The sequence below is a fragment of the Drosophila miranda genome, assembly GCF_003369915.1.
Source record: "Drosophila miranda strain MSH22 chromosome Y unlocalized genomic scaffold, D.miranda_PacBio2.1 Contig_Y2_pilon, whole genome shotgun sequence".
NCBI lineage: Eukaryota > Metazoa > Arthropoda > Insecta > Diptera > Drosophilidae > Drosophila > Drosophila miranda.
Window position 1 is genome coordinate 5406815 of NW_022881614.1, and position 20570 is coordinate 5427384.

General features: G+C 47.8%; 2 protein-coding genes across 2 annotated transcripts in view; both read left to right on the forward strand.

The window, feature by feature from the left end:
* Positions 1 to 524, forward strand: part of LOC117192934 (proteoglycan 4-like) — a 32949-nt gene extending 32425 nt beyond the window's left edge. The window contains exon 3 of the mRNA XM_033397664.1: positions 421 to 524. Within this exon, the coding sequence (XP_033253555.1) occupies positions 421 to 524 (104 nt within the window). The remainder of the gene's footprint in view (positions 1 to 420) is intronic.
* LOC117193781 (protein slit-like) overlaps positions 1 to 20570 on the forward strand; it is a 126672-nt gene that overhangs the window by 83909 nt on the left and 22193 nt on the right. The window contains 8 exon segments of the mRNA XM_033398508.1: positions 421 to 1508; positions 6905 to 6976; positions 7327 to 7398; positions 9507 to 9578; positions 9697 to 9840; positions 10761 to 10996; positions 12484 to 12625; positions 12706 to 12849. Of these exon segments, the coding sequence (XP_033254399.1) occupies positions 1138 to 1508; positions 6905 to 6976; positions 7327 to 7398; positions 9507 to 9578; positions 9697 to 9840; positions 10761 to 10996; positions 12484 to 12625; positions 12706 to 12849 (1253 nt within the window). The 5' untranslated portion in view covers positions 421 to 1137.

Here is a 20570-nt window from a genome sequence, read left to right on the forward strand (position 1 = left end):
CAACAAGAACACATGTTATCTAAACATCTGATAATTGTGGGTTCCCCTTGCCACCGCTAGTCCTACCGCCGACAGGTGTTGGCGTGTGTGTTCCAATGGTTGCACAGGGGTCACAGCGCTGGGGCCAGTGCCCCTTCACTAATTTGATGGTTAGGCAATATATCATTGGATCTTTGGAGTGTGACAGTTGAGAAAATACATTTCCGGCCACTTGATTTCTCTTCTTCATAGATACATATACATTTATAGAATTTAAGTGAAATAAATATACGGTATATACGTATATATTCGGTGGCAATTTCCTGTCTGAGCGGTGCGACGCTCTGCGATGGCTTGCCGAATTTATAGATAATTTTTCATGATTTTCCACCGACACATTTTCTCATTTTCCCTCTCAATTTGTTGCTCTTCCCATTGCAGATGCGCCCAGCAGCAGGTCTCCGCTGCCGCTGACGGAGACGATGATGCCACTGATGCCGCTGATGATGATGAAGTTGCTGCCGGGGCCACAGACCAACTGCTGACAGCCAAGTGCATCTGCAAAAGATACAAGATACACGGGAGGAGGAGAGACGATACACAAAAGCGAAAGGTACAGTGCATTTCCTGCTGCTACCTAAACGGGACGGCGTCCGAGAATCTACCTACATTTTCGAGTGGAAGTGGAAAGAGGGTAGCCCTGCCACACTCGCCACTCGCTACTCGCTACTCGCCACTCGCTACTCGCTACTCGCCACTCGCCGCTCTCGCAGTCGCAGTCGCAGTTTCTGTTGGATGTTTTCGTAGCGTAGTAGCCCAATCATCATCTGCTTTCATTTCGGTCAAGAAGCGCGTTCGCGACGGCTGCACAGAAAAACGAACGACAAAAAAAAGAAAACAATAACCGAAGTGAGCGCCGGGGAGTGCGTGCGCGCGAGTAGATATTCCGCCTCCGCCCCCAAAAATCCAAAGAGAGAGAAATACAGTGAGAGTGAGAGTGCCGTGAGCCCCCATCAATCCTTTCGTTCTATTTCCGGGCAAATATTTACTCAATCCGAATTCGAATCCCTGATTGGTGTTGACAAAGTGGCGTCCGCCCAGGAATCCTCCGACGGCGCTTTCAACAAAAGCTGCAAGCTGCTGCTTAAATGTACCACAATGGCACCGCCGTCCAGGACGACGACGAGGCTGCCATTATCAGCACTAGCACCAGCTCCAGCCCCAACACCACCCGCACCATTCCGACGCCTGCCACTGCCACTGGTCCTGCTGCTGCTGTTGGTACTGCATCATGAGGCCATCGTCCGACCCGTCGGCGCCGAGCCATATGCCATGGGCGGCTTTGCCAGTGCCAGCGTCGCCAGCGTCGGCCTGGGCTCCGTGGGCATACACATACCCGGGGGCGGTGTGGGCGTCATTACGGAGGCCCGCTGCCCGCGGGTCTGCTCCTGCAGCGGCCTAACCGTCGACTGTTCGCACCGTGGCCTCACCCAGATCCCCCGAAAGATCTCAGCAGATGTGGAACGACTGTGAGTACAAACCAATCGAAGGATCACCTGGATAGCCTTCTATCTGCCTAGTATTTAAGGACAAATAATCATAATCAAAGAAAATGTGTTCCATCAAATGGATTTTCTGTAGCCAGACCAAACCAAATATTTGTGCAAATTTCGTTCTGATTCATTTTCAAATATTCCTTCCACAAAAATCCACCTTTCAAATGCACATTTTCCATCCACAACAGCAATCATTTGGAAAGCCCAGAGAACAATCCCCCCGGAGAGAGGGGAAAACAAAGATTTCCGCTCAAACCAGACACAATCAATGGCAATACCTTTCAAATCTGCTCAAAGACTTCCTTTTAGGAAGGACCAATGACAAATGCTGAATACTCAATACTGAATGTCGGAATACGGACCTGCACGGGCAAATTGTTCAAATATTATGCACACTCTATTAAAATAATAAAGCCCCGACGGCGGCAGACCAGGCCAGACACACGCACACGCCTGATAGACGATGGACGATGATGGTCGGATTTTCTGGGCTCCGATCCGGCCGGGATTCCTCTGGGGTTCTGGGTTCTTCCGTTTTGTATTTGTTTAAAAATCTACATAGTCAAACAACAACAAAAGCAACTGGAGCTGGGGGACAAGCAAAGCCAGTGGCCAGTGCCAATCCCCCCACCGCACCCGCATTCTCTTCGAAATCAGAGATATATTAGTGTCTCTGTCTGTTCTCCCTCTCTCTTTCTCTCTCTTACATTTAATCGCCATTAAGTTTATTAATTGTCGCCGAAGGAGTCCCCATCAAGCACATCAGGGGCACCGCCACAGCGACCAAACCATAATTGTTGCATGCCGCGTCGACTCAAATGCATTAAGGCAATCATTCGAGCCAGTCGTACATACATCTCTCCGTCTCTGTCTGCGTCTCGGTGTCTCCTGTCCATCGATCGCAGTCGCCACATAATTTAACGCGCCGGCAATTAGCCAGTGTATGCAGAATGCCTTTCAACCTCTTCTGCTGCTGGAGCCCCCCAAACCGACCTCAAAAGCCGTGCTGTTGTCGTGGCTGCAGTTTTTCTACATAAATTAATAACAGATATCAGCCAGAGTCAGAGCCAGAGCCATTGCCAGAGCATTATAGCCCAGTTCAGTTGTAAGCAGTCAAACAAGCAGCAGAGCAGAGCAGAGTGCCGGCCCTCGTTGGATCGCTCTCGAGCGCCGCTCAGGGACACATTTGGTATTTATTTTGTTATGTAGCCATTTATATTTTAATGCTCTCTCTGGCACATACAGAAATAAACGAACGGCAACAGCAACATAAACAGAAACGAGGGGGAACGTTGTGAGTTGCTGCGGACACCGCAACTCTACAGTTATACCCGATACTAAGTCAGTATGGCTCCCCTCCGGCAGACGCCGCTAATATTAAACGACACGACAAAGAGTGCGTGCGAGAGAGACAGAAAATCAGTCTGAGCGTGACGTCGGGCGCTGCGTAGCCACTGCAAATTGATTTCTTGCTTTTGGCTACAAAAATGATCCGATCTGATCCAGATTCTGCAATCTAAAAGATATGGTCATTCTCTACGATTCTGCGTTTTTGGTTTTCTCATATCTTTAAAATTGTGGATGCCACAATATATATATGTATATGAAATATTTTTGTAGCAGTGACATATCACAGAAGTCTGGATCCAAAACATCGTTGCTCTAGCTCATATAGTCTTTGAGCACTAGGCGATGAAGGGGACGGACAGACGGACAGACGGACGGACAGACAGACATGGCTCAATCGACTCGGCTATTGATGCTGATCAAGAATATATATACCTTATGGGGTCGGAAACGATTCCTTCTGGACGTTACACACATCCATTTTCACCACAAATCTAATATACCCCAATACTCATTTTGAGTATCGGGTATAAAAAACATATCAACATGCACGACATATTTGCATATTAAAATAGCAATGCAATGCTCTGAAAACCCCGCGAACACAGGGATTGGGAATGGGAAATGCAGCACACCGGGTGCTTCAGGCTTCAGTGCTTTTGCGAGAGAAAGATGTCACATTTTGAGTGACATTCCTGGGCAGAGTGGAGGTGGCAGTGGAAGTGGGAGACTTGTGTGTCAGAGTGCGAAGAATGTGTCAAGAGAGACTCGAGAACAGCTTAGGGAAAAGCCACAAAGAAGGAGAGCGAGAGCGAGAGCGAGAGCAAAGAGGAGCCAAAGGTGTGGAAATGATGCGAGTGAAGTGCTTGACGCAGAGAATTATGATTTCAACAGATTAAAGACAGTATCTGGCGATGGACAGGGAGGAGATCTACATACATAATTGAAGGCTGTCAAAGGGGAATTCGATAGGGAATTAATATTTTAGTTGGAGGCAAAGCTCAAAGAGGAAGCTTTGAAAAGTATTTCCATTTACTCGTATGTGAATAATTTCCAATAATTGATTTTGGAATATTCAACGCCCGCAGCTTGAGGCACCCTAATGCCGAACAGAACCAGAACACACAAACACACACACATGCACACATGCACCACATCAAATATTGAACACCTATTGGTCTGTCGATGCACAACGGAAAGCAGAAGGAGTGACACAGAGCGGGAGAGGGGGAAAAAACAATGGCAAATGCAAGCTGGGACTCCGCACCGCAAGCCTTCCGCCCCGCCCGCCAGCCCGCTGGACAAGTCATTGCCATTTAATTAAACAGAAAACGGAACTAGACTGAAGCCCAACGTGCGAGAGGGAGAGAGGAAAGGAGTAGCAGGGCAGATCTAAGCTCCGACAAGCAGCCCAGCCGTGCCTGTCCCTGCCTGTCCCTGCCTGTCCCTGTCCCTAGTCCTATCCCTGTCATCCACACAGTTTACTCGATTGACACGACAGCATTTTTGCACATCTAATGTTCGGCGAGGGAGAGCGGGAGTGGGCAAGGTTCTCTCGTCTCTCCCTTTCACACCTGAGAACGACTAATTTATAGCAGCAGCTGCTTCCCGTTGCTTTGCCGCTCGATACCCTGTTTGCTGGAGGGTATTATGGTGCAGGGAAGGACTTGAACCTGCAATACAAAAGTGTTTCTAAAGATAAACCAATCAATCATTACATACTTAATTAACATGAGTATCCACTGCCACTTGCCCAATCGTTATGAATGGGTATCCAGAGCTAACCATCTTCATCTGCTTCAGCAAGAGAGGCTCTGGGCACACATCAAAGAGAGCCACAAAAGAGCAAAAACCAAAATGGCACCTAATTGGGAAGGAAGGAGAGATGGAGCAGGCAGCAGGCGACAGGCAGCAAAAAAGCAAAAGCGAAACAGAAACAAAACACAAAAAGCTTTCGTATCGGAGCGACCCCACATAGGACTTAATGAAGTTAAATGTCTAAATGTTTAATTATAAGCCAGAGAAAAACGTCAAAAATTATGCACAGACCAACCAAAAATGATTTAAACAAATTACACGGAAAAAACCAACGCCACCACCGCAGAGCCACAGAGCCAGAAGCATTTGAAAAATGTTTAGCAATTAGGCAGCCAGATAAAGATAAAGAGAGAGGGAGAGGCAGAGGCAGAGGAGAGGGAGATTGAAGCTTTTGTTTTTTTTTCTTTCGCTTTTACAACAAAAGCAAAACCGATCGAAAATCGCACCGCATTGTTGTTGTTGGTGTTGTTGGTGAATATGCTCTTGGTGTATGGTGTAATCTGTTGGATCTAAGCAAGAGCATGATGCAATTATACAAGGTGGTCTCGTCGGCAAAAGTTAGTCCCTTAACGTATGCTAGCAATAAGTGCGAGTGAAGGACACATAGTATAGTGAGTGTGAGTGAGACGGTATATGTTGATGTTGATTAACCCTTAACAGGCCCGTGGGTTTTAAAATTTTAAAATAAAATGATTTTACTGATATATTAATATTTAAACTTTATGCAGCCATTAAAAATTTTTTTTTAACATTTTTAGTTATATTAAAATGTTCTTTTACATAATATATAAAGATTACTTCTAATTCTGTGGTATTTTTTTATATGCTTTTTATAATTTTGTTGTTGTCGGGACATAAGGGTTAAGAATATATAAAAAAATTCGTCCGTGAACAACCTTCATCATCAACAAGCAAGCATGCACTGACGATAAGGGACAACACGAACGAACTTCGGCTCCCGACGAGACCACCTTGTATAATTGCATCATGAGCAAGAGGAGATGATGCCCACAGATGTGGAGAGATATTAAGCTCATTAAAATCTGTGTGTGCGTGTGCGCAAGAGAATACGGGCTTTGCTTTGCCTCCTCTTCGGAGAGTACGTCTACACTGGCGCAAAACATCGGCAAATCTTTTCGCTATCTTTGAGGATATTAATCAGCGAGCATTACTCCTGCCAGGATATTGTAAGTCTGTTTGGAAAACCCAGATCTAGATGGTGAAAACCATCCTAGTTCCATCCAATTGTCCGTCCTGCAGTAGTCCGTCCTCCTAAAATTGGTAATTCGAATTTCTCCAATGCAAAACCAAGTCCCTGGCACTCTGTAGCTCTCAACAAACGTAGTTTCATTGCAGCTGTGTCCTTTTTGACTTAAGATCTACCGCATTTCCCGAGAAGCAGTATAATTTTTACAGTGTATATTTCCGACTGTGGTTCGCAGGGGACTGGTCACTGGGGACTGGCTGGCAACTTGATGCGGGATTCATTAAGGCTTAAGCCTGAACAAAAAATATTTTACGTTTCGGGTCGCTGAAGTTCTTACTACCTGTTGGAGTCGGAGTCTCTCGAACCTTGCTCTAAATAAGCAGCTGAGACCGGACCTGCTGTAGTTGTTGTAATCGTTGTTGTTGTCTGCTGGTGGGCGGGGAGGGGTTCGTCTGCGCATGTGCACACGGTTCGGTACGGCTCGGTTCGGTTCGGACTTCGGTTGAGATCGTTGCAGAGATGCTCACTATCCGGGGCTGCTCTTTTGTATCTCTTTTGGCTGCATTTCATTGTTATGACATCTACCGGTAACAAATTTTACCTCTGTTTCTTTGTCTGGCTGTCTGCGCCAACCAAAACGAGTTCCCAGTTCTTCCTTCTTCTGTGGGACCACATCTGGCGGGGTTCCTCCATGTTCAATGATTAAATATCATAATTTCTTTATCGGCAACAACAGGCAGCACGAAATCTTTCACTCTTTCACTCTGTTACTCTCCGGGGCAGCCTCCATTCCACTCCATATCTCAGATTCTTGTTTTATACTTGTCTTACAAGCAATTAAAAAAAATTATCGCTCTGCCTTGAATGTGAATGAGTGGTGTGTGTGGTGTGTGTGGAGTGTGCTGGGGCTCCTTGGGTTACAACCAACAACAGCATGAAACTTGCAACATAATTAATGTCATTCCTTTAATCGTAATTTCATTATCTATATTTGCAGCGATTTGAAGGGCAACAATTTGACCGTGATATACGATACGGACTTCCAGCGGCTGACCAAGCTCCGAATGCTGTGAGTATGCGCCAAGGAAGTGCTCTGGTCTATAGAGTGGAAGCATTAGTTAGCCCCAAGGAATGTGCTTGTGCATGTAAGGGATGTGATAGGGAAATGCCATCCGAAAGATGGATGCGCATGGACGCGGTCAATCAATTTAAAGATTCAAGATTATATATTTTCAAGAAGCAGCTTCAGATGTCAGTGTGGGTCTAGAGGACTAACAGATCATCCGAAGACCAAGTTTTTGATAACAAAAAAGATCCTATCACATCTACGTACATATAAACCATTCTTTAGAGTTTTATTTTTATATCTTTATATTATAACTTTACACATTTCCTCTTACTCTCTTCTGTATCCAACAGCCAACTGACTGACAATGAAATCCATACGATTGAGAGGAATTCCTTCCAAGATTTGGTCTCGCTGGAGCGACTGTAAGTAGATAGGCAGCATCCCACATTACAGATATGTACTCTGTAATTGTACTCTACACGGTCTCTCACTGAGCAGAACACTTTTTGTCTCTTCGCTTGTGTTATGTGTTTCGGGTTTTCGGGTGAGCCCGACACACGATCGTGTCTCACAATAACAACTTAGAAAGACACTTTGGTCAAGCGCTCACAGCAAAAGTGTCTTTAGATGAGCAGAACCAAAAAAGTGTCTGAGTAAAGTGTTTTTAGTTTTTATACCCGATACTCAAAATGAGTATTGGGGTATATTAGATTTGTGGTAAAAGTGGATGTGTGTAACGTCGAGAAGCCAGAAGCCGAGTCGATTGAGCCCTGTCTGTCTGTCCGTCTGTCCGTCCGTCCGTCCGTCCGTCCGTCCCCTTCAGCGCCTAGTACTCAAAGACTATAAGAGCTAGAGCAACGATGTTTTGGATCCAGACTTCTATGATATGTCACTGCTACAAAAATATTTCAAAACTTCGCCCCGCCCCCTTCCGCCCCCACAAAGGACGAAAATCTGTGGCATCCACATTTTTAAAGATACGATAAAACCAAAAACGCAGAATCGGTGAGGATGACCATATCTTCTACAGTGCAAAATCTGAACCAGATCGTATAATGATTATAGCCAGAATCAAGAAAACAATTTCATTCTTTCTCGCTCTGTCTCTCTCTAACACACAGGTTTCATGGTCGGTTTTGTCAATTGCAAAATATGAGTTCAAGGATCTCAGAACCTATAAGAGCCAGAGCAACCAAATTTGGTATCCACACTCCTGTGATATCGGACCTTGACCGTTTCGTGTCCAAATTTCGCCACACCCCCTTCCGCCCCCGCAAAGGACGAAAATCTGGGGCATCCACAAATCTCAGAGACTATTAAGGCTAGAGTAACCAAATTTGGTATCCGCACTTCTGTTAGATCTCACACTATAAAACGTATATCTCAGAATTTCGCCCCCTTCCGCCCCCACAAAGGACGAAAATCTGTTGCATCCACAATATTGCAGATTCGAGAAAACCAAAAACCCAGAATCATAGATAATGACCATATCTATCAGACCGCTGAATCTGGATCAGATCGGATCATTTTTATACCCAAAAGGAACAAATCAATTTGCACTGGCTACGCAGCGCCCGACGTCACGCTCAGACTGATTTTCTGTCTCTCTCGCACGCACTCCTTGTCGTGTCGTTTAATATTAGCGGCGTCTGCCGGAGGAGAGCTATACTGACTAAGTATCGGGTATAACTGTAGAGTTGCGGTGTCCGCAGCAACTCACAACGTTCCCCCTCGTTTTTTCGTGTATATGTTTATTTATTCATGTTTTCCGCATCTTTTGGGCTATTGTATTGTAATATGTATATCTATTTGCAAAATTGGCAAACGAACATTTTCGTTTTGCTTTTCACGATTCATTTTAAGCTCCAATAGTCAAACCGTATAGAATTCACAAAAATTAATAGTTGCCATAAGCATCACACGTACAAGCACGCATACATACGCAAAAGACACTTTGTTCGTTCACTCGCGACAAGATGCTCAGTGTAAAACAGGAACAAAAGAGAAGTGAAAAAATCGGTCTTTGCTTGAGCGAAGAGCGAGTTGAGCAAAAACAGATTCGATCGGGTCTTTTCAGTCCATTTTCTCAATGTGTCCGTCAATGAGAGGTTTTTATCAGACACGCCGAAAGTGTCAACAGTTATTTGCGAGCTACATATGTATGTAAAAATCAATTACTAACCAATTTTTTGAAGCTCTTTTATTGAAACCTAACACGAGTGCATATCGTATTTACATATAGTAATATAGCTATGTAGCTTGATGCGAGATTTCGTTTCCAATTTCGAATTTCGTTAATATTTTGTGTATCTGATTCCCGTATTTCGTTCTCTGTTTTATTCAATTGCATATCTCTGCCGATTTTTGACATCTCTCTACTTTCGTTACCTTTTCGTTTTGCGTGCCTAATATGCTCGTCACCAAACAACAAACCAAATAAAAACACCAAAAACAAAAACCAAAAACCACAACAAAAACAACCAACACTCTAATCAAACCAAACCAAACCAAATCGAATCGAATCAATCAGACGCCTAAACAACAATCGACTAAAGGCAATTCCTGAAAACTTTGTGAGAAGTTCAGCGAATCTTTTGCGATTGTAAGTACTCGTTAAATCGAATCGAAAGTAGCCGATAGTAGTCGAATACTTGTAGCCATCTGCAGCGATGTGCTGTGGACAGAACGATACTAACATTCCCGATCCATCCCCCCCCCAGGGACATTTCGCACAATGTCATCGCGACGGTGGGCAGACGCGTCTTCAAGGGCGCCCAATCGCTGCGCAGCCTCCAGCTGGACAACAATCAAGTCACCTGTCTGGACGAGCACGCCTTCAAGGGTCTCGTGGAGCTGGAAATACTGTGAGTATACTGTGCTGTAAACTAGGTCCCCAAACTAAACTAAAATCCCAGCTACTTAGCCGAATTGCCAAATCAATCAATGAACGAGAATCTCAGTGTGCGAGCAGGAGCGGGTCAATTAATCAATGAATTAGTGCCTTTTGTTAATCAATCAGCTTGGGAATTAGTGAATGAATTAAAAATCAATCGGTTAATGTTGGGCTGCGCAAATTACATAATAAATGGTTTAGCTTTTGGGCCAAGAGATAAACTAATCGAAGCCCCCGAAATGGTGGCCATTTATCAAGCAATTCGGATGGGAAAGAGGGGAAACACGACCAGCAACAACCCAACACGATATATTGATATATTTCGAGGGTATCCACACATTGGAATGATGAAATAAAACAAGATGAAACATGTATTTGAGTAATCCTTAGGCTAGCTTTGAAATTCAAAGAAACAAACGTAAGCGGAACAGAAATAATGCTGAATTGAGACCAAGGAATAAAAGGAAGAAGTACTAAAGTCGAAGAGAACCTCCTAAGAAATGGAACAACGGAATAAACAAGCCTTTTGCTAAAGGCAAGCGTGCCTTCAATCGAAGCGTTAAGGGGAACGGAACGGGAAATAATCGTATGTTGCAAGCCAATTGGAACAACGGAATAGAACAAGACCACTGCCCTGCCTCTTATTTCGAAGAGGAAACCGATGGGATGGTAAATTTTAATTACATTTCGATCAGCACTCGATCTCTCTGTTGTGCTGTGGTCCCGGGCCCATCCCATGCCTGAAAGAGAAAACATAACTAGCCAAAAAGATGCGGCCCAGCAGATAAAGTCAACTCCATCTTTTTCTCCTCATTAACCAACTATGTATCTGTCTGCCTTTTTGTCTGTGTCTTTCTATATAGTACTGTATGTATCCTCTCTCTCTTTCAGAACGCTGAACAACAATAATCTGACCGCTTTGCCGCATAATGCCTTCGGCGGACTGGGCAGATTGAGGGCGCTACGACTGTCGGACAATCCGTTTGCCTGCGACTGCCATTTGTCCTGGCTGTCGCGCTACCTACGCAGCGCCCCGCGGCTGTCCCCCTACACCCGGTGCCAGTCCCCCTCTCAGCTGAAGGGCCAAAACGTGGCGGACCTGCACGACCAGGAGTTCAAATGTTCAGGTATGTTAGACGGCTATATGGCATGGTCTTGTGTGTCTGTGCAACATGTTGTTGCACTCTGCAGAAGGCGCTACCACAAATAGACAGACATTTTAGCTCCGTTCGGTCCCGTTTCCATGCCCCTCCATGTGGATGTATCCGCCAAATTAATTAGTTTTATATGCCAAAGCAGCCATTGAACGATGGCAAACACAAAGCATTATAAATCATAAGCAGTCATATGGGCACACCCCGCTTCAAACGCCCACAAACAGCAGAACAGTAGGGGGCGGGGGCAGGGGCATATGGAGAGAAGTTGTGTTACTTTCAGCAGATCGAAGCTTGGAATACTCTTCAAACCATACAATGCATGAGAGCTGGAAGATGAAACTTATCGAAACTGTCTAGAAACCCATAACAGACCTCCCCACTAAGACTGGTCTCATCATCGGTCTGTCCTCGCAACTATCTCTGCATCATATAATGACTCCTTTTAAGGAATCCAAAAGTCAGGGCCAAACCCTACAAACTCCTTTCGGCGAGGGTATAACAATAACCACTTGGTGGTTTTGGTGGCTTCATCGCTTGCTCTCTGGCTCCACCGCTTAGCTCATCTCATCGACTCGACGTCGTGTGTTTGCTAAAACGTTTAACGCCGTTGAAATCATCTTCTGTATGTGTGTGTTTTTGGCTTCTTTTCTCAACCGAAAGATGCAGATGCTCGAGCCGAGGCCGCAACGACTGCGGGCCAAGTGGCAAGCCAAGGCGCTGAGCCAAGTGAATGGGAAATTGGCCACAATCGAGGCGCAGAGCACAGAGCGTACAGAGCCGCTCAATGAAGCGGAAAATGTGCCCCATCCCCATTCCCATTCCCAAACCGTATACCGAACGAAACGAAACGAGTTTTCTTTCCTCAACCTCCTTTCTGTTGAACAGCGGAATGGTTAGGGTATTCGTGGTTGCTGTTTTTGGGCAGCCTCTGAAATTGATATACCAATGCGGGGGACATGATATGGATATGGATATGGATATGGATATGGATATGGAGATGAGATTGAATGTCCCTGAGCGGGGCTGCTGCTGACCCGTGTGTCATGAGATCTGATACTTTCGATACTACTTATGCCATAATGATGATAATGAACAAGATTAAAGTTCTAAATTGAATCCCAACTATTTGGGAGTCATCTTTGGGGAAAGAGCATCCCGTATTCCAGCTGGCACCCGTTCATGGCTTGATTTCTTTCCTTGTTTGACTTTCGTTTTGTATGAAATGCTATGGTATTATGTGGGTAAACATTTATGGCCATATAGTTATGGTTATAGTTGCACCTCCTCGTGCCCATACCCCATCCATTCATCCGAAGCCCCTCTTCTACGATATAGCGTGCTGCGCAGTAGCATTGATAATTATGGAGAGAGGGAGGGGCTGGGGGAAAGACTCCCGACTTGAAGTTCAAATTAAATTTGCAAAATAAGTAAGCCTATCTTTCGGTTTTCTTGTGCAGGCCTGACGGAGCATGCCCCGATGGAATGCGGAGCGGAGAGCAGCTGTCCACACCCATGCCGCTGTGCGGACGGTATCGTTGATTGCCGTGAGAAGAGCCTGACCAGTGTGCCCGTCACGCTACCGGACGACACCACGGAACTGTAAGTGGACCTCGGACTCCGAATCTCTCGAGTCTTATGCATGCAAATCTCTCTTGACTCTCTACTCTTGACTCTTCCAGACGCCTCGAGCAGAACTTCATTACGGAACTGCCACCGAAATCGTTCTCCAGCTTTCGACGCCTGCGACGCATTGATTTGTCCAACAACAACATCTCGAGGATAGCCCATGATGCACTCAGCGGCCTAAAGCAGTTAACCACACTGTAAGTACGGATAATGCCAGCCCAGGGAACTGGCTGTGCCACGGGTATCGGTATCAGGTTTCAGGTGTGCTGCGGTCTCGTCTCGTCTCGTCTGGTGCGACTGCTATGTGTGCGCAACAAGTAGCCATCACACACAACAAAATGTGCACTCACCTGAGGTTAAACTGAACTCAGAATGCGACTGGGGAGGCACTGTGTGTGTTGTCTGGAGTGTGGTGTGACAGGCGGTGCTCTGGGCCTGGCCACAAGCGAGCTAATCGGGCCCACTCTAAGAGCTGCCCGCAAGGCATCAGCTTACCTGGCTAACAGCTCTCCCACTTCACTTGCCCTGCCCTGCCCTGCCAGTCCTACATGGGTAGCCCTCATCGAGAGGAGTGCGTGACACGAGCTTAATAGGAGCTATAGAAGTGGTTCCTTCAGGACATTTCATTTGAACATTTAAACACTTCCAATTGGGTGCCAGCCAGACGCACAAGCGAAAAATGCCAAAGAAAATGGCCGAGAATGCAAAAACAAAATTGAACCTTTTGGAAAACAATAGGATTCATTCAGGATTCCCCCACGAGTCACGTGGCATCCACGCCTCCCACCCACGCCCATCACTAGTTGGTTAAGCCAAAAACAGTTGCCGCCCGCAATGTGGCAACCACAGCCAGCCACACACACACATACACACACACACACAGAGACACGCGTTTGAGTGTTTTCCAAGTGCGGTTGTGTTTATCACGAGCTCCAAGTTTTCCGGCAAAAAAATCCGCGCCACGCCTGGCAACTTAAAGGAAAGCTGTTAAGAGCAGGTCACTGAAGCACCGAATTAACTGGAACATTGATCAAAGGAATGGAAGAGGACGAAAACCTGGCTTTCATGAAGGGCAGCAAGCTCGCCCGATCGCCAGCAGCTGCGTCAGCTCCAGGAGCAGAGTTACAGAGCATGGACCCGGACGCCCGGGAGACCCCTAAGAGGGTACGGGACCCAGCCAGCCCAGAGAGTTTGCAAAGAAAAACGCCGCCCAAGAGAAGTAAGGCCTGCCAGGAGGCAACCTGCCTCTGCAGGGAAATATCTTGGATGAAGTCCATAGCAGAATGATGGATAAGAATACGCGCCACATCAACATGGCGACGAGAAACATGTTCGTGCGAATGAAGGAGCTTCACACGAGCATCAATGAAGCAAGCCAAGCATCAGCAGCGGGCAGAAGCGCCAGGCAGGAAGGCCTCGACGCCGCAGTCCTGTGCTCAAAATGCTCACAGAGCACCAAGAGCATGAGCATGGACAAAGAGCAGCAGACAACGACAGTCTGGAAGAAGGATGCCGCGACGCAAACGGAGCCGTGGCGTAGGCTAAGCCAGCCACTGGTGGATCCGGGTCCCCCCCCTCCACCCACGCGCCCAAGGCAGCCAAAAGGCGCCAACGCAACCAGGAGGCCGCAGAAGAAAGCCCCGTTGCCGCCACAAGAAGACGTGGCGACGCCCAGCGTTATGAGCCAGACTAAGAGCCCCGAGATTCCGGTCAGCGGATGGAGGGAGGTGGCCAAGAAGACGAGGGCTGCCAAGAAGCCGGCTAGGAAACCTCACCGCCCGGACGCCGTGGTCGTCGAGGCGAAAGGAAAAACCTACAGCGAGGTGCTGGCCCTGGTTACCCGGAGAGAAGACGGTCAGCTTCAGGACCTGAGTACGAGCGTCAACAAGGTCCGCCGTACCGCAAATGGTAACCTGCTCCTTGAGCTGAACAGAGGCGATAAAGAAAGCGCAACAAGGATTAAGGAGAGCCTCGAATCGGTACTGGATGGAGTAGCGGAGGTACGAGCCCTTTCCGAAGACACGAGGACGAGGGTGCTAGCGATCAGTCACCTGGACCCGCTAGTAACCGCGGAGGACCTTGTCAAGGGCTTAGCGGAACAATTTGCCATCAAAGCCGACTCGGTGAATGTGAGAAGCCTACGCCCATCATACCGGGACACCCAGACTGCCGTAATTGGACTGCCGAGCAAAGATGCTCAAGTGGTCCTCGGCAATGGCAAGGTCAAGGTGGGATGGACGGTATGTAAGATCAAGGAGAAGGACTCGCAGCCTAGGTGCTACAAGTGCTTGGAGATTGGGCACATTGCGCCAAACTGCCATAGTGCGGTGGACCGAACTGGGTGCTGCATTCGCTGCGGCGTCAATGGGCACAAGATAGCAGACTGTCCAAACAAGGCAACCTGCTTCGTCTGCGCCGGGAGAGGCCGAGAGGACAGAGGCCATCAATCGGGAAGCCGGCAGTGTCCCTTCTCGAAGCTAGGAGAGGTAGCCGGAACAAGAGGATGGAAGTGATCCAGCTCAATCTGAATCACTGTAGGGCCGCACAGGACCTGCTCCTGCAGACGGTGAGAGAACTCAAATCGGACCTGGCCATACTCAGCGAGCCGTACAAATCAGGTGACAACGAATCCTGGGCGACCGACAGAACAGGGAAGGCATCCCTGTGGGCATGTGGAGGCGATCCCTGCAAACTCAGCAATGTGCTGGCAGGAGACGGATTTGTGCGCGCGAGAGCTGGCAACCTATGGGTATACAGCTGCTACCTAGCGCCCAGTCTACCCCTCGAGTCCTTCGCCCGAATCATTGAGGAACTAGCTGAAGACGCAAGAAACCGCGGGGCAGTCCTAATCGCCGGGGACTTCAACGCGTGGGCACACGAGTGGGGCTGTCAAGTCACCAACGCAAGAGGCCGAATCCTGCTAGAAACTTTAGCATCGCTAGACCTAGCGCTGCTGAAGGAGGGCTCCCAGCAAACCTTCTGCAGGGGTAGCGCTGGTCAATCATTGACCTAACGTTCGCGAGCCCTTCGCAGCTGCGCAATGCAAGGTGGCGAATAGGAGACGTGTACACCGGAAGCGACCACGAAGCCATAGTATGCACCATTGGCGAACGCCCCAGACCCAGCAGATCAAGCGCGAGGAGCTAAGCCTACATCGTGGACACGCTCAACACCAGCGCTCTGGCTAGAAGCCTCGAGACGTGGGAGGCCCTCGGGGACACAAGTGCCAACGAATCGGCCAACCAGCTCGCCTTGCGAATGGAGGAGGCCTGTGACAGGAGCATGAGACAGCGGAAGCCATTCATGCGGCACCACGAGCCAATCGTGTGGTGGAACGCCGACATCGACAGGCTCCGGACAACGTGTCTAAGGGCCAGACGAGCTATGCAGAGAGCGCGACGCACGACTCGGTTCGTCACATCGCATGAGGAGTATAGGACCGCCAGGAAGGCACTGAAGCATGCAATTCGGAGCAGCAAGCGGGAATGCTTTCTCCAGCTCTGCGACACAGCGGAACAAGACCCCTGGGGCAGGGCTTACAACATCGTTATGAAGCGGTTAAGTGCCGGGAGCAAAGCGCTAACGGACCCCAGCACCCTCGAGGACATAGTGCACACCCTGTTCCCCAGCGAGCAACAGAGGCGTCCAGGCCCCTTAGAAAGCGACGCACCGATCACGGGCATCGAAATGATCACGGAAGCGGAGATCCTGGAAGCCGGTAGGAGCCTGCCCAGCAAAAAAGCCCCAGGCCCGGATGCAATCCCAAATAGGGCTTTAAAACTGGCATTGGCACTACAGCCTTCGCCGAGGTCTGCTAGAAGGTACCTTCCCCGATAGGTGGAAGATTCAAAAGCTACTGCTGCTCAACAAGCCAGGGAAACCACCAGGCGAGCCTTCCTCGTACAGACCAATTTGTCACCTGGACAACGCGGGGAAGGTATGCGAAAAGCTCATTGCACGTAGGCTCAGCCGTGCCATTGAAGATGCCGGCGGCTTGTGGCCCAACCAGTATGGCTTCCGGAAAGGCAGATCAACCCTGGATGCCATTGGCATAGTCACCAACATAGCGGAGAATGCAATAAGTGGGACCCGCTGGAGAGCGGGCCAAAAGCAGTACTGCCTGCTGGTTACCCTGGATATAAAAAACGCTTTCAACTCTGCGGACTGGGGTAAAACGATGGAAGCCCTACGGAGGCTACGGATCCCGGAATACCTCCTGAGAATAGTGGACAGCTACCTCAGTGAGAGGGTGCTGCTGTACGAGACGAGCGAAGGGTGTTGTGAAATCCTCGATACGAGATTTCAATGTTGAGCAGAAATGCTCTGGGGAATCTTTGCGTTTAATAATGTACTACACGATATAGACAATTCGAGATTTATTCATTTGGACTTTAATCAACTTAAACTTTAATCTTAATCGCGTATAGAGTACAATGTGATGGGTAATACGGGTTTAAGCGCGGCCGGCTGCAACTGCTAATTGTCGTTGTGATTTCGTCGAAACGCAAACGAAGACTCTTCATGGTGATCGGAAACGAGGTTACGCCGCCCTAGCATGAAACGACGCCGTTCTCCGAGTGGGCAATCGCAGTTAGAGCGCTCTCACTCTCTTTGTAGTTTAACCCTTAGAAAACCGTCCATGCCGCCCCAATACTGGGACCAGTATTAGAAACCAAAGGATGTCACATGTGAATGCTCTGTGAATAAATAAAGTGTTCGTTATGGTACATGTATGGTCGAATAGAGCTAGCAACGGTGGTAGGATTATTCTGAGGTCTGTGGCAACGGTAGCCGACATAGTTTAGAGACCGATCGTTTGTATACGCCTGATGCTGTTTTAGCAGTTGCGACTCTGACTAAACTGTCAGCTCCAGGGTGAACTTCTATTATCCTTCCCAGTTCCCACTCGTTGGGTGGCAGTCGGTCATCCTTGACAATTACTAGATCGCTGACTTGTAGATTGTCGGTTTCATGTCGCCACTTTGGACGGGCTTGAAGATGTGATAGCCAATCCGAACTCCAACGTTTCCAAAATTGCCGGATCATTTTCTGTCCTTCCAGAAATTGGACTGTGAGTGGAACATCCCTTGTCGTTACATCCGGCGGTGCTAATAATGAATCTCCAATAAGAAAATGTGCCGGGGTGAGGACAGCTAGGTCCTCCGGCTCAGCGCTTAGTGGACATAATGACCTGGAATTTAAACAGGCTTCAATTCGTGTTAGCACGGTAGCAAGTTGTTCGTAGGTCATTTTATATCCTGAAAAGGCTCGATAGAGATGTGTTTTGACAGACTTTACATTTGCCTCCCAAAGGCCTCCGAAATTAGGACTATGCGGTGGATTAAAATGCCATTGGACGTTTCGGGCCGCTAAAGCAGGTATTACAGTTGTGGGTAGCTCTCGTTTCAAACGTATTTGCCAAGTTTGAAGAGCCCGGTCGGCACCAATGAAGTTCGTGCCGCAGTCGCTATACATGTGTTGACAGTAGCCACGACGCGCGATGAAACGTTGTAGAGCCATGAGAAAGTGTTCGGTGGTTAAGCCCGTGACCGCTTCCAGATGAATTGCCTTTGTAGCCAAACAGATGAAAACTGCGATATACGCCTTGTAGTTTGTGTGTTAGTGCCTTCTTTCTCTTTGAGGAGATAATGTTTTTTATCCCCAATCGGCCGACTAATTATTTCGAATTAAATAAAACTCGGTGCAGAAATAAAATTACGATACGTTCTTTAATGCGTGACATCCAAATTGCAAGTGTGGCTTGCCTGCCCTTTACATTGCCGCTCCGATCGCTAAGCGCAGTTTCGCTCGGCCGACGTCGGTAGGCAGACGCAACGCGGAGATAGCGAAGAGCGAGCTGCCAGAGAGCGTTTAGCAGGGCAAGCAAGCGCAAAGCTTTAACAAACAAATGAGTGACATAGACATAGGTTAAGGTTAGGTTAAGGCGGTAGCCGGGAGGGGGGGGATAAGAGCCTCCCGCCCCAAGCTCACTTGGACCTATAAAAGGACATAGACATAAGTAACAAACAAAATAAGCGGCTGAGGGCCAAGAATTAGGTGCTATTTGGCAAGCAGCTAGTCGGCTGGGTTCTGCTCCGAACATTCACCCCCGTTGGAAGGCAAAGGCTTTCAACAGATCCATCCTGAAGGGGCAGAACCGCTATTTTTCCAACGGCCCTCTTGAAGATGCTTGCTTGGGCGCAGCTGGCGGCTACGCTGGGATGATCGTCGAACGCAGAAATCGGCGCTTCTTTACGAAGGCGGCTTGTCGTGATTACATCTTGATCATCGGGAACCTCTGTAACTGCATAGAATGGCAGGAAATTTGGCAATGTAGAAATTGTTGAAAGTTGAATTTCATTTAGCGTGGATATGTAGTTTTTTATACCCGATACTCAAAATGAGTATGGGGTATATTAGATTTGAGGTAAAAGTGGATGTGTGTAACGTCCAGAAGGAATCGTTTCCGACACCATAAAGTATATATATTCTTGATCAGCATCAATAGCCGAGTCGATTGAGCCCTGTCTGTCTGTCCGTCTGTCCGTCCGTCCGTCCGTCCGTCCGTCCGTCCGTCCGTCCCCTTCAGCGCCTAGTGCTCAAAGACTATAAGAGCTAGAGCTCTTACTAGAGCTACTACACGATGTAGAAAATTTGAGATTTATTCATTTGGACTTCAATCAACTTAAACTTTAATCGTAATCGCGTATAGGGTACAGTTTAATGGGTAATTCGGGTTTAAGCGCGGCCGGCTGCAACTGCTTGATTGTCGCTGTGATTTCGTCGACACGCAAACGAAGAATGTTCTTGGTGATCGGAGACGAGGTTATGCCGCCCTAGCATGAGACGAAGCCGTTCTCCGAGTGGGCAATCGCAGTTAGAGAGCTCTCACTCTCTTTTGCAGTTTAACCCTTAGAAAACCGTCCATGCCGCACCCAATACTGGGACCAGTATTATAAACCAAAGGATGTCACATGTGAATGCTCTGTGAATATATAAAGTGTTCGTTATGGTACATGTATGGTCGAAAGGAGCTAGCAACGGTGGTAGGATTATTCTGAGGTTTGTGGCAACGGTAGCCGAGTATACGCCTGATTCTGTTTTCACGGTTGCGACTCTGACTAAACTGTAAGCTCCAGGGTGAACTTCTATTATCCTTCCCAGTTTCCACTCGTTGGGTGGCAGTCGGTCATCCTTGACAATTACTAGATCGCTGACTTGTAGATTGTCGGTTTCATGTCGCCACTTTGGACGGGCTTGAAGATGTGATAGCCAATCCGAACTCCAACGCTTCCAAAATTGCCGGATCATTTTCTGTCCTTCCAGAAATTGGACTGTGAGTGGAACATCCCTTGTCGTTACATCCGGCGGTGCTAATAATGAATCTCCAATAAGAAAATGTGCCGGGGTGAGGACAGCTAGGTCCTCCGGCTCAGCGCTTAGTGGACATAATGACCTGGAATTTAAACAGGCTTCAATTTGTGTTAGCACTGTAGCAAGTTGTTCGTAGGTCATTTTATATCCTGAAAAGGCTCGATAGAGATGTGTTTTGACAGACTTTACATTTGCCTCCCAAAGGCTTCCGAAATTAGGACTATGCGGTGGATTAAAATGCCATTGGACGTTTCGGGCCGCTAAGGCAGGTATTACAGTTGTGGGTAGCTCTCGTTTCAAATGTATTTGCCAGGGTTGAAGAGCCCGGTCGGCACCAATGAAGTTCGTGCCGCAGGCGCTATACATGTGTTGACAGTAGCCCCGACGCGCGATGAAACGTTGTAGGGCCATGAGAAAGTGTTCGGTGGTTAAGCCCGTGACCGCTTCAAGATGAATTGCCTTTGTAGCCAAACAGATGAAAACTGCGATATACGCCTTGTAGTTTGTGTGTCCACGTAATCTGGATGCTTGAATTTCGAACGCG